At 41.5% G+C, this 13,481-nt stretch overlaps 1 protein-coding gene across 1 annotated transcript; it reads right to left on the reverse strand.

The window, feature by feature from the left end:
- Positions 1-5,843: 5,843 nt before the first annotated feature.
- si:ch1073-224n8.1 (zinc finger protein 16-like) lies at positions 5,844-9,562 on the reverse strand. The gene is made up of 2 exons (XM_034140287.1): positions 8,472-9,562; positions 5,844-8,047 (listed from the first exon to the last, which is right to left on the reverse strand). The coding sequence occupies exons 1-2, from the start codon at positions 9,142-9,144 to the stop codon at positions 7,122-7,124; spliced, it is 1,599 nt and encodes a 532-aa protein (XP_033996178.1). The 5' UTR covers positions 9,145-9,562; the 3' UTR covers positions 5,844-7,121.
- Positions 9,563-13,481: the final 3,919 nt, after the last annotated feature.

A 13,481-nucleotide genomic window follows, 5' to 3' on the forward strand; every position in this document is an offset into this window, starting at 1 on the left:
GGAGAGAAAGAAGGGAGGAGGAGAGGAGGAGAAGGGGTGAGCCAACCCTCTCTGGAGAAAGCTGGCAGCGGGCCAGCCAGGCGGTGCAGCAGCGAAGCTGAAAGTGGTTTCCTTGTTGATTATTTCTCCATACTAACTAACACCCCCTCCTCTCCTCTCCACACACACTCTTCAAATCAAGTCTGTAAAGCTGTGTGTGTCACTCTGAGAATTAAGAAATACTGATCTGTATTGTGTTTGATTAGTTTCTGATATAGGCTACACAAGTATTACAATGTGCATTTGTCTTAGCTATGGAAACGTATATATCAGATACAATATAGACCCTGCATTATCTCTATAACTTACTATTTGATCAGACTACAGTAACTATATCACTATATCATGTCAATAAAAACGTTTTCCAAGTTTCAGACATAGAAAAATGTGTAGACATTTTATGGTAGGTCATGGGGTTCGTGCTGAGGTCAGCATCAGGGGTTACTCCACCTGTAAGGACACAGCTAGGTGGACATCTGGTTTCTGTCTCGTGATAGTTCAAAATGTAGGTATTCCCTTAGTGAGAAAAATATGTGACATCTGCACTACAGCTTTACAGATGTGTGTTACACGATGTGATGAGTTCCACAGGTCAGTTTCTATCACACACATCATGTCAGTTCATCTATCGAAAATGTTGCACTTTAAATGTACAAATTCACCATCAGATACCAAGGAAACTGCTTTTTTCTTGTCCTTGTCAACACTTAAAAGAGGCCCTATTATGCTTTTTGGGGTTTTCCCTTTCCTGTGAAGTATTATCTAGGTTTGTATGCATGTAAATGGTCTGCAAAGCCTAAAATCCAAAAGTTCCCTCCCCTGCCTGAAACGCCTCCATTCTTCCGTAACATAATGACATCACTATGTAACACCTGCACTTTTACTGGCTAGCGCTCCAACACATTTTAAGCTAAGGGAAATCTCTTAAGGCCGCTACACACCCACCTGAGACCAAAGAACGCGTACCGAAGGCGTCCCGAATGTTACGTCAGCTACGTCGCCTGCGTCGCCCGCTACGCCGCCCGCCTACGAACACACCGCAAATACTTCAGTCGACGAGTGGCAATAACTGTCCTTACCAGCAGGCAGCGGTAGTGTGAACAGCCAATCAGAGTGATTGCTTGGGCCGACTTTCTCTGACCTCCCGCGGCCGATTCAACATGTTGAATGGCCGCGGGAGGTGTGAAAAGGTGCCGTAAAGAAACGACGGTGCGGGGGACACCAACCTGAGTAGGGCGCCGCGAATGCCCGACTGCCTCTGACGGCCTCTGACTCCCAAAATCGGGTTGGTGTGTAGCTAGCTTTAGTCGTCCACTCACAACAGAGCCGGCCAGCTAACCAATCAGAGCAGACTGGGCTGTGGTTTCAGACAGAGGGTGAAAAGTTCCAAAGACCTCTAAAAACCTAATTTCAGTCATATGTTAAACTTATGCCTGGGAAACGTCAATCACACGACGTTAACAATAAAAAATGTGAAAATGTTGGGGTCACAGGGACAAGGGGTGAGAGTGAGGAAGAGACTAAAGAAAGTGAGAGAAAGCAAAAGAGAGAGTTGAGTCACTTCCTCTCCAAAGTGTTTACCTTCAGTCGCTGAGGAAATGACTGCATGGGCCTGCAGAGAGTTCACAGGCCGCTCTCACATTTCTCTCCGCCTCCGCTACTAGCCATCACTGCATCATCCGCTGCCAAGGAACACACACACACACACACACACACACACACACACACACACACACACACACACACACACACACACACACACACACACACACACACACACACACACACACACACACACACACACACACACACACACACACACACACACACACACACACACACACACACACACACACACTGTAGGTCACACATAAACCCTCCCGGAGGATTATTATTAGTGCAATTGAATTACTTCCCTTCTGAAAACTGAAACCTGAAACCTGAAACAATGTCAGTCATTGCAGCAGAGATTGATGACAAACAGAAAAGAGAAATAAGCATCTGAATTACACACCATAAAAAACGGCTGCTTACAGAGAGAAGGAACTCTGTTTATCTGAGTTCGATAGCGTAAGTATTACCAGCACAATGTAATAACACTTCATTACGAGTCAAAATTAAAAGTGCAGAAGAAAGATCATCAAGATGTTTTCATAGTGTCAAAGTCAAAATAAAAGTACTTACCGTACATCTGATGGCCCCTAAATAAACATTTTTATATATTGTTGAAGTTAACAACTGTATTCATATGCACCAGTAGTTTTAAAAGAATTATATCCCTCTCAATTTCAGTAGAGAACTACTTCAGAATTGCAATGTACTAGATGTTTATTTAAAGATGGCGTGTTTTCTTTTTACATCAGCCACTCTCTATGAGCATAATAGCCATCAGATACTGCAGTTGGAAATATATGGAGTCTTAGCGTGAGGCCTGTTTTGCAGCAGGGAAGAGCATTTATTTTAGCAGTATTTTCTGTGAGATTACAATTTCTCTCTATCTGTTGTGACTTGTTTAGATGCTTCTCTCTCACTAACCAACGTGTTGTTTTTTCTCAGGAATCACAAGCTCTGCAAGGTGTGAACTTCCACTGATGCGTTTAGGGAAATATGTTTATGGGCTCTCTGCAGCACTTGCTTCAACTTGATGTCACAACTCCCATTTGTGATCAGTTCTGTTGTGGACAAGTTTGCATCCCTTAAGTAAGTCTTCAGGTTTAATCAATTCAGTTTTAGTGGGAAGAGTTTATAGGGGTCCTATCCTATGGTTCTTTAGGGGGGGGGGTTTCTCTTTCGTTTTAAATAGGTTTTTCTTCATTTAAAGGGGACCTATCATACAAAATGCACTTTTTTATGTCTTTTATACATAACTATGTGTCCCCGGTGTGTCAGGGAACTCACGCAGCGTCAGAAAATAAAACCCTCTCTTTTCCTCCGTACCCACATCTCTAAAAACGGGGCTACAACGGAGCTGATCCAGATTTGCGTCCGATATGAGGTAATATCGGGAATGTGGGCTGGCTTTACACCCACGGCCCTATCAGAAACGTTGCTATCAGAAACAATGCCCGACTGTTTTGGACGTAATATGGTCGGTGCATGTTTACATTAGCATCGCTAACACTCAGAGCTAACCTGTACTGGAGAGCATGTGTGTGAAGAAGCAGGAAATAAAAAGGAACTCACCTTGTGGTATAACCGGCAAGAGAGAAAGCCTTTGAGCTCCATACTGTTTCAGAAATAATCCTTGATAATCCATGATATGGCGTTTCATCACGGCAGTATTTAGTTTAGACAGTAGCTGCCGGGTCCCGCATGAGCTCAGACCCCTCCTTTTTTGTTTGTTATCAATTTTTTTTTTATACCCAAGATAGGTGACCTTTAAATGGTCTGCAAAGGACTGGGCTCTGGTTTCAGACAGAGGATGAAAAGAGGAGCTGCAGCACAGGCAGAATGAGAAAAATAAAGACCTTTTTGAACATTAAAGTATGTAAACATGTCACAGTAGAGGCAGAAAATACAAATATGAACCTGAAAATAAGCATAATATGTTATATTTAAAGATAATCCACATGTAGGTAACAGCAACTCTGATGTTTATATAAAATCAATCAGACTATCAACATGTAATACAGCAGCTTTTCTCCCCCTAAAAGACTCACTTTTACAATAGTTTTGTCTCATATTAAATTACTTGATTACACAAGCATTATTACAATCACATGAGATTGTTTAAAACAACACTGGGAAGGGTGCATTAGCAAAAAACAGAGACAAAAAGGTTTAACTACAGTTTCCTGTAATCATACCAAGAGCCACCTTAAATAGCATAATAGTATAAACACAGCTGCCATTACTCAGCATCTGGAGAAGGGAAGGGTATTATTTGAGACCGGCCTTTGGGCGTGTCGACAGCACCTACACAATCTGTTTGGCACAGCTTCAGAAAACTCTCCTTCGGGGTTAACGCGGTTCTCCTGTCACGATACGAAGGGAGTGAGACTGAAGTCATAACGCTAGGATAAACTAAAATTAGGAAGCACTCTTGGCTTTATCAAGTTTCAGCAAGTTGCCGAATCGTTGAGGAAATTGATAACTTAATTTAGTTTTTTGAAAGCCACAGAAAGACAAGAAGTAGAAACAAGGCCCTTTAATATAATAACATTTACAGCAGGTAACGGGATGAATGTGATGAGGGGGGATATATGTTCAACACAGATGCATTAAAAAATATGTTTTCACATTTAATACTGACCTTTTAAGGAAGAATGTAATTACAGTTCAAACCTACATGCAAAGGCCCCCTTTTGTTTGTAATACAAAAAACAATAAATATGATTATCTGGGGTCAAGACTACCTTGGCAAATCTTTTTCTGGCTATACAGTAATATATTTAACATTTTGAGTGCCTTTAAAAATACCCTACACTTGTAAATGTACATAGAATCGTTACATGAAGATTGTTATAGTAGTATACAAGGTAAAAGACACCAGAGACCTACGTTTAAAGGCCGAGAAGATTAATGCTCTGCTGTAAACCCTGATGCATCAGTCGTGTCACAACAGGAAGAACATCAGGAAGAATGACATTACAAGTTATTACACAGCATGTTAGCATCTTTTTAAAGCACATACTCTTTCATTTTTTTTTCGCACATAAACTTTTCAACAAATGTTAACCCTCATTAATCCAGATAAAATGGCTAAGACTACATTCTTATGTACAGAAACAGCCGGAAGGCATAAGACGCTAGCGGAAGAACAGATATGCACATGCAAGCACCTCAATCTGTCCGCTAGTGATCGCTAGTGACTGGCCGGTTACAGTAATACAAGTCCAGAAAAGGTTAAGGCTCTCCGGACAAAACAGTAGCAGCATTAAAAAAAAAAGGGAATGCTAACATATGGTCCATAAGAGAGAAATTAGAGTCAAAGCTGGAGAGAACGAGAGAAAGTCTAAGCTGTTGATCTGGGTGCTCTGGAAATGACTGAATAAATGTCGGATGTCTTCAGATATTCTTCACACTTCAGCTTCACTTACCACATTATGATTGTGTCACTGATAGGAGCTCTGCAGAGGTGAGAGGTAAAGATTAGGACTGGTTCAGGATTCATTAAGGCCCCGCTCACACGGGACCGTTTGCGTTTATGCACAGTATGCGTATTCAAAAAAGTCTTCCGTTCACATGCATTTGTTTCATTTAACGTGTCTGTTCAAACGAGGCCGCTGGAAACGCTGTAGTACATATGCTGGGACTGTAAGTGGCGCTGTAACTTCCGCCAAAATACACCAAAAGCCGCGAAGAAGAGCAACCGAGCAGCCCCGCTGCAATGTTGCCATGGCTACCCTTCTGTTTAAGCCCCGAAACTGAAACTGAAAGAAACTGAAAGAAACCGAATCTGTGGATATTGCATCCCGACCAAGAAGCACGTCTCCGTGGAGAGGACGGCTCAGAAAGAGAGAGATATTCTCTACAAACACCGGGTGAGATCCTCCTTTGTCAATATAATGGATCAATGCATGAAATCTGACTCTGTTTATTTTGTTTAAGGAGTATATTGGGCGTTAACAATTCTGGTTTGCCTTTTATAATATTATTTCATTCAAGAACCCCTTGTGCGTTTAATTAACACAGCTATTTTTGATAGTTGCTACAGCAGTGAGCAGGAGAGGTGGGGAGAGGCGGGGCTATCGTTATTTTTTCAGGAAATATTCGTATAGAGGTGATTACACGGACTCGGTTGACCCCCCAGAGCGTTTCGTTTGCAAATCTATCCACCTTGGGACCCGTTATTGTTTGTGGGGTCAGTTTCTATCGGCCTCGTGTAAATAATAGGGCTATACGCACGCGAAACTATGCAGATACAAGCAGTTTTCTCCTCGTGTAAACGGCGCCTAAGACACAAACACAAGAGAGCAAAGGTAGTTATATTTAAATAGCTTTAAAGCTAACGGATTTGGGTAGCGTGAGAGAGGACACGCAACCCTTTTGAATTGAATGAATCCATTATTAATGCTATTTTTGTAGTCATTCAATATTATTGTGTATGCATATAGCAGCAAACGTATCTTTTACAACAATTATAGCTATTTTAATCTCAACTTGGTGAAAATACCAGAGAACTATAGTTCAATATTTGTTGTATTTTTTAACGGCCATTATGCACTTTTGAAAAGACAGTGCTGAAATATCTACACGCAGGATAAGCAGTGCAACAAAGATAAAAACAGAGGTAGTAAAACATCGCTATCCTGAAAGGAGACAGATATTCTCTAAGGGTTCAAATTGCCACCATTTAAAAAGTTGTTTTCCTGCTCTTTAAAGACGCAATTAAGTGAAACAAATTCACATTGTTTTGTTCATACACCTCTTACATTGTTTAAAAGCACAAGCAACCTTATTTAAATATGATAAAGACTTAAAAAGGTTGACCAAAAATACTGTAAAGTTTGGTTTAGTCAACGTTGACAAGCAACATAATGCAAACGGTCTGAACTCCTGCATGTTTGTCCACACATGAAACATGAACCAGTCGCATGGATCCATTTCAACCAGTGTGCCTAATCACTAACTGCGGGACAATTCAACAGCTACCCAATCTCTAATGTGCGAAACTATAAAAAACTCATGACCAGAGTGGTAACTTAACTCTTGTCCTGACTTAACTCTTGAACAGCAGTTGATGGTTGACTGAGTGTTCAAGGCACTTTTATTTTAAATGAGAAAACAGCTCTACACTTCTGCTATCAATTTCCTAAATGATTGCAGGAGAAGTTAGCAAACCTGCATCTCCCTGCGCTGCTGCTTGATGAATGTCCCAACAAATATAGTTGTTGTTGAAGAATGTACCGTGGGATATTTTAAAACGTTATATAATTACATCTAAGAGTATGGAAACACCAGATATAAACGAGGCTCCAAGGCTTGGGTTATATGTAGCCTCACACTTCGACAGCATGTAACAGAGATACCTTATCCATCGTGTTTACAAACCACACAAACACCTTGTTCCATGTTTTTCACCCGGAGAAGGTTTCATAGGTAAAATGCCAGCAGACAGTTATTCCTATATGTATAAGCTCCTACACACAATCCACCACCGAGCTGTCGTCCTCGTCAGCTCCCCAGTCCCCGAACCTCATCTGAGGGGACGGCGCTGCCGGGTGGAGGTTGTTAATGTCGTCCAGAGTTTCTTGCTCCGTGTCGTCCACGGGAACAATCCCCATGTGACCGCCCTCCTCCCGGTGCGTGCGGATGTGTTTGCGCAGCGCCGCGGGCTCCTTGAAGCTGCGGTTGCAGAAGGGGCAGCAGCAGGGCCGCTCCCCGGTGTGGATCAGCTGGTGGTGTTTCAGGTGCTGCAGGCGACTCAGGCGCTTCCCACAGATGGCACAAACGTACGGTTTTTCCCCGGTGTGCGTGCGCCTGTGTTTGCGCAAACCGTCCAAGTGGCGGAAGCAGTTCCCACACTCTGAGCAAGAGTATGGTTTCTCACCCGTGTGAATACGCAGGTGGGTTTTAAGCGCCCCTGACTCGCGGAAGCGGCGGCCGCACACTGCACACGGGTAAGGCTTCTCTCCAGTGTGGATGCGGATGTGTTTCTTCAGGCTGGAGATCAGACGGAAAGTCTTCCCACACTCCAGACAGTGGTGAGGCCGGTCTAAAGAGGGCTCCACTGGGGTGTCAGAGGCTGAAGGTCCAGCAGAGTCGTCTGCTCTGCCCGGTGAGACGCCGTCTACTCTCCCGGCTCCAGGAGTCCGAGCCAACTGTTTCTGTCCATCAAGTCCTCCCTGCTGCAAGTCACTGCCACATTCTCGCACAGGTCTTTGGTGACGCAGTGGATGAGTAAAGGAACGCTGGGAACCCTCGTCCCCAACTTGAACGTAGCCAAGATCGCTCTCCCCGACCCTGTTGTCCTTCCTGCCGGGCGGACCGGAGCCTGAACCGGGCAACTGCTCCTCTTTAATCTCAAAACTGGAAGCTCCACCTTGTCCCTGAGTCTGCCTCTCATCTGAAAGACAAATTCAAACATGCAGAGATGGTTAATGTGAAAGGAATACTATATTAAAACACAACTATGAATCCATATGTCCATTTAAAATAACTCCTTGATTTACTTGCTCTGACTCACAATCAAAGACAAAGGACACCGTAAAAAATAAAACAGAATAGAGTTTAATGGATTATTAGATTAATCAATGAGTCAACCAGAAAAAAAGCATTTGCCTTCTTTGTTGATTATTGTTATTTTCAATGCAAAATAGAAGACCTGAGGTCTAAGCCTTTCAAATGTGGAGGTACAGCTTTTATCTGGTTTATTTCATATTCAACTTAATCTTTGGGACTGACAACACAAAGTAAACATCTGATTAATCCATAATGGAAATAACAGCTAGTTTTAGCCCTAATACACACAGTTCAAATTGCATATTTACCTGGTCTATCGGAGCACATATGCGATGTGTTGGAGGTAAAGGTGTCCAGCGCGTGGTTGGTCACAGAGCCGTCGGGCTGGATAGAGAGCTGGCACATTTTGTAGTCATCTCTTGTCTCAAACCCGTGAAGGGAGTCATCCACTGACCCACCGAGACCCAAGTCCACCCCGGCTCCGTTCACATTCCGGCCGCCCTGGTGGTCCCGGTCCAAGCCTGAGGCCATTGAAGCCATGGAGGAGAGAGACGGGGCGAACACGGACTGCCCGATGGACGGAGAGCCGGTGTAGGAGATCTGCAGCTGGTCTATGAGCTTCTGAGCGCTGCACAGACACTCCTGTAAAGTCTTCAGCTCCCTCTCAGACACCTCCAGACGCACCTTGAGTCTCTCATTCTCCTGTTCCTTGTGCAGCAGCTCTTGCTGGGTCTCGTTGAGCACCAGCACCACTTCCCCCAGCAGAGTGTCCACTGCAGCGGACATGGCGGTCTGGATGGTCGGGGCGAGCCGGGTCTTCAGCGACGTGACGGTCATGCCGCCCTGCGGGGCTCCTTTCCGGTCATAACAGGAGTCGACCCCGGTCCTGTCTATTAAGCTCTGTTTACGATTTCCATTTCCGCTATTAGAGGGAGTGGAGACCATGCCAGCAGCAGCATAGCCTGTCCTCCGGGCAGTCATGATTTTAAAGTTAGCTTTAATGCAGTTTGCTAGCGTTTACAGGCTATGCTAACGTCTGATGAGCTATTAAAACAGTCTAAAATTATGACCAACTGGAATAATCCTGCAAGTGTTGTATATTAAAACAACGAACCGCTATTACATCTGCCCAAGTTATGTTTATCTGGCGTGGCTGACAAAAACAATGAACTCTTCGCAGGGCCCCGGTACCGCTAGCTCACATTAGCCTGCTAGCTTTAAAGCTAAAAACGCGAGTCGGTAAAAACGTCCTCTTGCAAACACCGTGACTCTGCAGGAGGAAACAGCTGACTGTCTTTACCGGCGTTATTCAAGTCCGTAGATTATTGTTCAGTGATACCATGGTGGTCCCCAGCAGCGACTCACCCATCTCCTGCCTCAGCCAGCGGAACTGCTCTGTGCTGAGGCCCGTCGCACAGGAATGGCATCAGAGAAGCCTGTGTTCACTGTGCCCTGAGTGTTGTCTTGAAGGGAGTTTCATCCTTTCAGCAGAGCATTATAAATAAACCATAGTGCTCCTTTCTAAATGTATTATCCGTTTGCTTGCCAAGCATTTCATATTTCTATTACATCTTGCATATTAGAAACATCTTTTCTTTATATAATTGTTGCATTGAAAATGTATGTATAGACAATACAATTTGTAAACCCTACATTCAGACTCTTCTTTTCTGCTTTTCATCTAAAAGGTCAAATATAATTCTGTATACAAAGTGGTAAATATAATTTACATTATACAATAATACCATAGCTTAAGCTACCCTGCAGTATGTTAAGACATTTAAATATGCTCCACTTTCAACAGTTGCATAATTAAAGTCATGTACACAATATTGCATCAATAATTAGTACACATTAACATAGATCATACATTTCCAAACTACGCGATTCGATCAGCCAAATTAGTACTTTTCTTTATTCATTCGTATTTAGTTCAATCAGTTTCACAAGTTTACCAAAGGGGTGGCAAAATGACATCAAGATAAACAGCAATTGATTAGTTGAATTAACTCTCAGAATAATAAAATAATTGTTTCTGGATTCCTTTTTTTAATGTCAACATTGTTTACCTGCTACAAAAGACAATATGTGTCAACAAATGCTTTACATAATAGGCTATCCCATTGAAAATGTATTTATTTAGTTTGCAGCTCATTGGCTTTTGCAATTACACAGCTTCATATTGCACCATTGCATAACTTGCTAATTAGCTACAAGTGGAAGAAGTACTCGGATCTTGTACTAAAAGTAAAAGTACCAGAATGTAGGAATGCTCTGTTACAAGTCACATTATTAATCCAAATGTGCAAAGTAACTCACGAGTCTCACGGTATTAAATAAATGTAGTGGAGTAAAAGTACACGATATACCTCTGAATTGTAGTTGAAGTAAAAAGAAGCAAACTTTTTTAAACATTTAATTACTCAAGTAAAGTCCCTCAAAATGTTAAAGAAATATCTTGTCTAAACTGCCCTAATGTACAAGTGTATTGGGTCCTATTTACAAGCCTGCAAGTTTCAAATCAGGGCGAAATGCAACCCAATCTTCGTGGCTGTGCAGCAGCCATTTGCGGAAAAAAGCTATAGTTTTCCTCTTTTCAATCTTAAATTAGATTTGCGGGTTCAAAATCCAAAGCACACTCAGGTCATTGACCTCTCAGATGGTTATATATACTCTGAAACCGGCGGAAGACATACCACTTCATCCTCAACAGTGTGCTGCAGGATGCTGTGAAAGAGGCCAAACGTATCATGAACTTTGTGATGCTTCGCAGATGAACTGTTCAATGTCAAAATGCAATCCATGATAACAAATTAAAAAAACGAATTACTGTCAACCACACCAAGTGAGGAAACACGGACATCGGCTCGCCTGGCTCCAAGTTCAATTCCTCCTTTTTTTGCGTGTTTCCCTTATTATTTTAGGCTGTAGGGGGCACTGTAGACGGCTTTAATAATACTGAAGTAAGAAACCTTACATTTATAATTTATGTAATTGAAATGACTTCCCAAACAGGAAGGAATTAACACTTAAACATTTGTTTATTTAAGTTATTCTTCCTTATTATTATTTCTATCACGTATTATTGTTTTTTATGTAATAACTATCACATTATACTTTAAAAAGTGTGTTGCAGTTCCCAATTTTTTTCCCCTGTTTACCAGCTCTTGGATCCTTTAAAGATGAAGTAAAGTATTGAGTGATTCTTAAGAAGAATCATGTCAGTTCTAGTTTTATGGATATCATTATTAATTTGCCTTATAACGGGACCCTGTTGAATTGACTTGGGTCGCTTCTATTTCTTTATTATAAAAAACTATATTCACATGCAACCGTTCGTAATGAGGAAAGCAGACTCATACCAGCCACAGTGGTTGGGGGAAAAGTGATGTGTTGCATGGCAAGAGGGGCAGTGCATTGTGGGTCATGTTACAACACTTCTTTATCTGCCTGATTATTTTGTCACAACAGAAATATTTCTTGCTCATATTGACACACTACCTAATAAAAAGACTGTGACACCGTTTCTCCAATTGTGGATAAACCATTTACAGGCATACAACTGACTCATTTCACCCCTGGCCTTATGCCACTCCTGTGATTAGTTACATGTCTATCATAAAACTGCCTAAACTCTGTGACTAAACTGTACCATAACTTAGAATTCTATTTTTTTCCCTAGACCAGAACAGCTGGAAAACAACCGTATTTCCCCCCTGGGGTCAATAAAGTCTTCCGAATATGAACATGAATTATTAAGAAATAAAGCAAAAATAAATGCATGTTTTTCAGTGTAGAAATCAGATAGAATACATACACACAGCCTGTGTTACGCAATACATAAACCTACCCATATTCCTGCATAAAAATATATGTATAAATATTCTCCTTCACACGTACACACCCACACTGTATCCAGTAAGACCCAAACACATTCACTCACCCACGGCTCATACACGATGGATAGAAAATATACAATAAAAGTATAAGAAACATAATAAGGTAAGATAAGATATGGTGTTACAGATTATGTAGATAAGAATTCTAAAGGATAAAAATACTGATAAAAGGTCAAAATAAACAGTATAAATAGAAATGACAACAATAACATATAAACATGTCTTTATGCAGGTGTTAGATCTAGTATATTTGGGTAAAATAGTCATTCCTGTTGTTAAATGAGTAAGTGCATTTTGATATAATTGTTCTCTCAGTCAGAGCTGACTGAACACAGTCCTTCTGGTAATGTACACATTGAGTCACCCACGGCTCATACAAGATGGAAAATATACAATAACAGTATAAGAAACATAATAAGATAAGATGGTGTTAAAGAAGCAACAGAAAAGAAAGGGAAACGCGTAGATAATAATTCACACAAGGATAATAATAATGATAAAAGGTAAACAGAAATAACAACAATAATGCAGGTGTTAGATCTAGTATATTGGGGTAAAATAGTCATTCGTGTTGTTTAATGAGTAAGTAAATTATTATTTTGATATCATTGTTTTCTCAGTCAGAGCATACTGAACACAGTCCTTCTGGTACAGGGCAATCCGAACAAATAGTGCCCATATTTTCTGTGGTCTAAGCTCAAAGTCAGACCTGAGATGAAAGCGTGCAGCTGGATTTGTGGCCGGCTACATCTGGAAAAGTTGCTTTCCCACATGTCACATAAACATATTGTTCAGTTCTTCTCTTTCCCGAAAGCGCTGACTGGAGTTGTGATGTAAATTATATCTAAAAACAATCACCACAACTTGTACTTCTTATTCTGACTGTTTTAGTCTTCTTAAGAAAAATACCAGCATAGTTATTTAAGACATCTTTTCCAGAACAAGTACAGTCAGGTTGATTTCCGGCCTTTTTGGTGAACAACAGCACACCAGTAAAGTCATACATTTTTTTCAGGTGATAGGATATGTGGTTGAGATGATGGAATAGGCGGTCTGAAATTACTGGCAGATGTCAGGGATGATGAATTATAATGAATAAAAGCCCTGACGTAGACATTACCAAATCCTGTTCAATTTCGCTCAGCCATAAAAGGAAAACAAAAGATCATTAACAAAAAGTGCATGCTCTAAAGAAATCTGCACCCCGCTAAGGAATGCACATGGTTCACTTCACCAGTAAATGATGTCATTTTGTAGCTTATAGTAATCATGCCATTAACAGCAATCACATAACTATAGCATTCAGCAAAGAGGGAGGTGGAGCTGGTCAAGCACAGTCGGGAATAAGGGGGGATTGTGGGAGGAGGGCAGAAAGAAGGAGGTGATTGTTTGGGAGAAGGGAAATATATACAGGAGGAG

The sequence above is a fragment of the Trematomus bernacchii genome, unplaced genomic scaffold (genome assembly GCF_902827165.1).
Source record: "Trematomus bernacchii unplaced genomic scaffold, fTreBer1.1, whole genome shotgun sequence".
Classification (NCBI taxonomy): domain Eukaryota; kingdom Metazoa; phylum Chordata; class Actinopteri; order Perciformes; family Nototheniidae; genus Trematomus; species Trematomus bernacchii.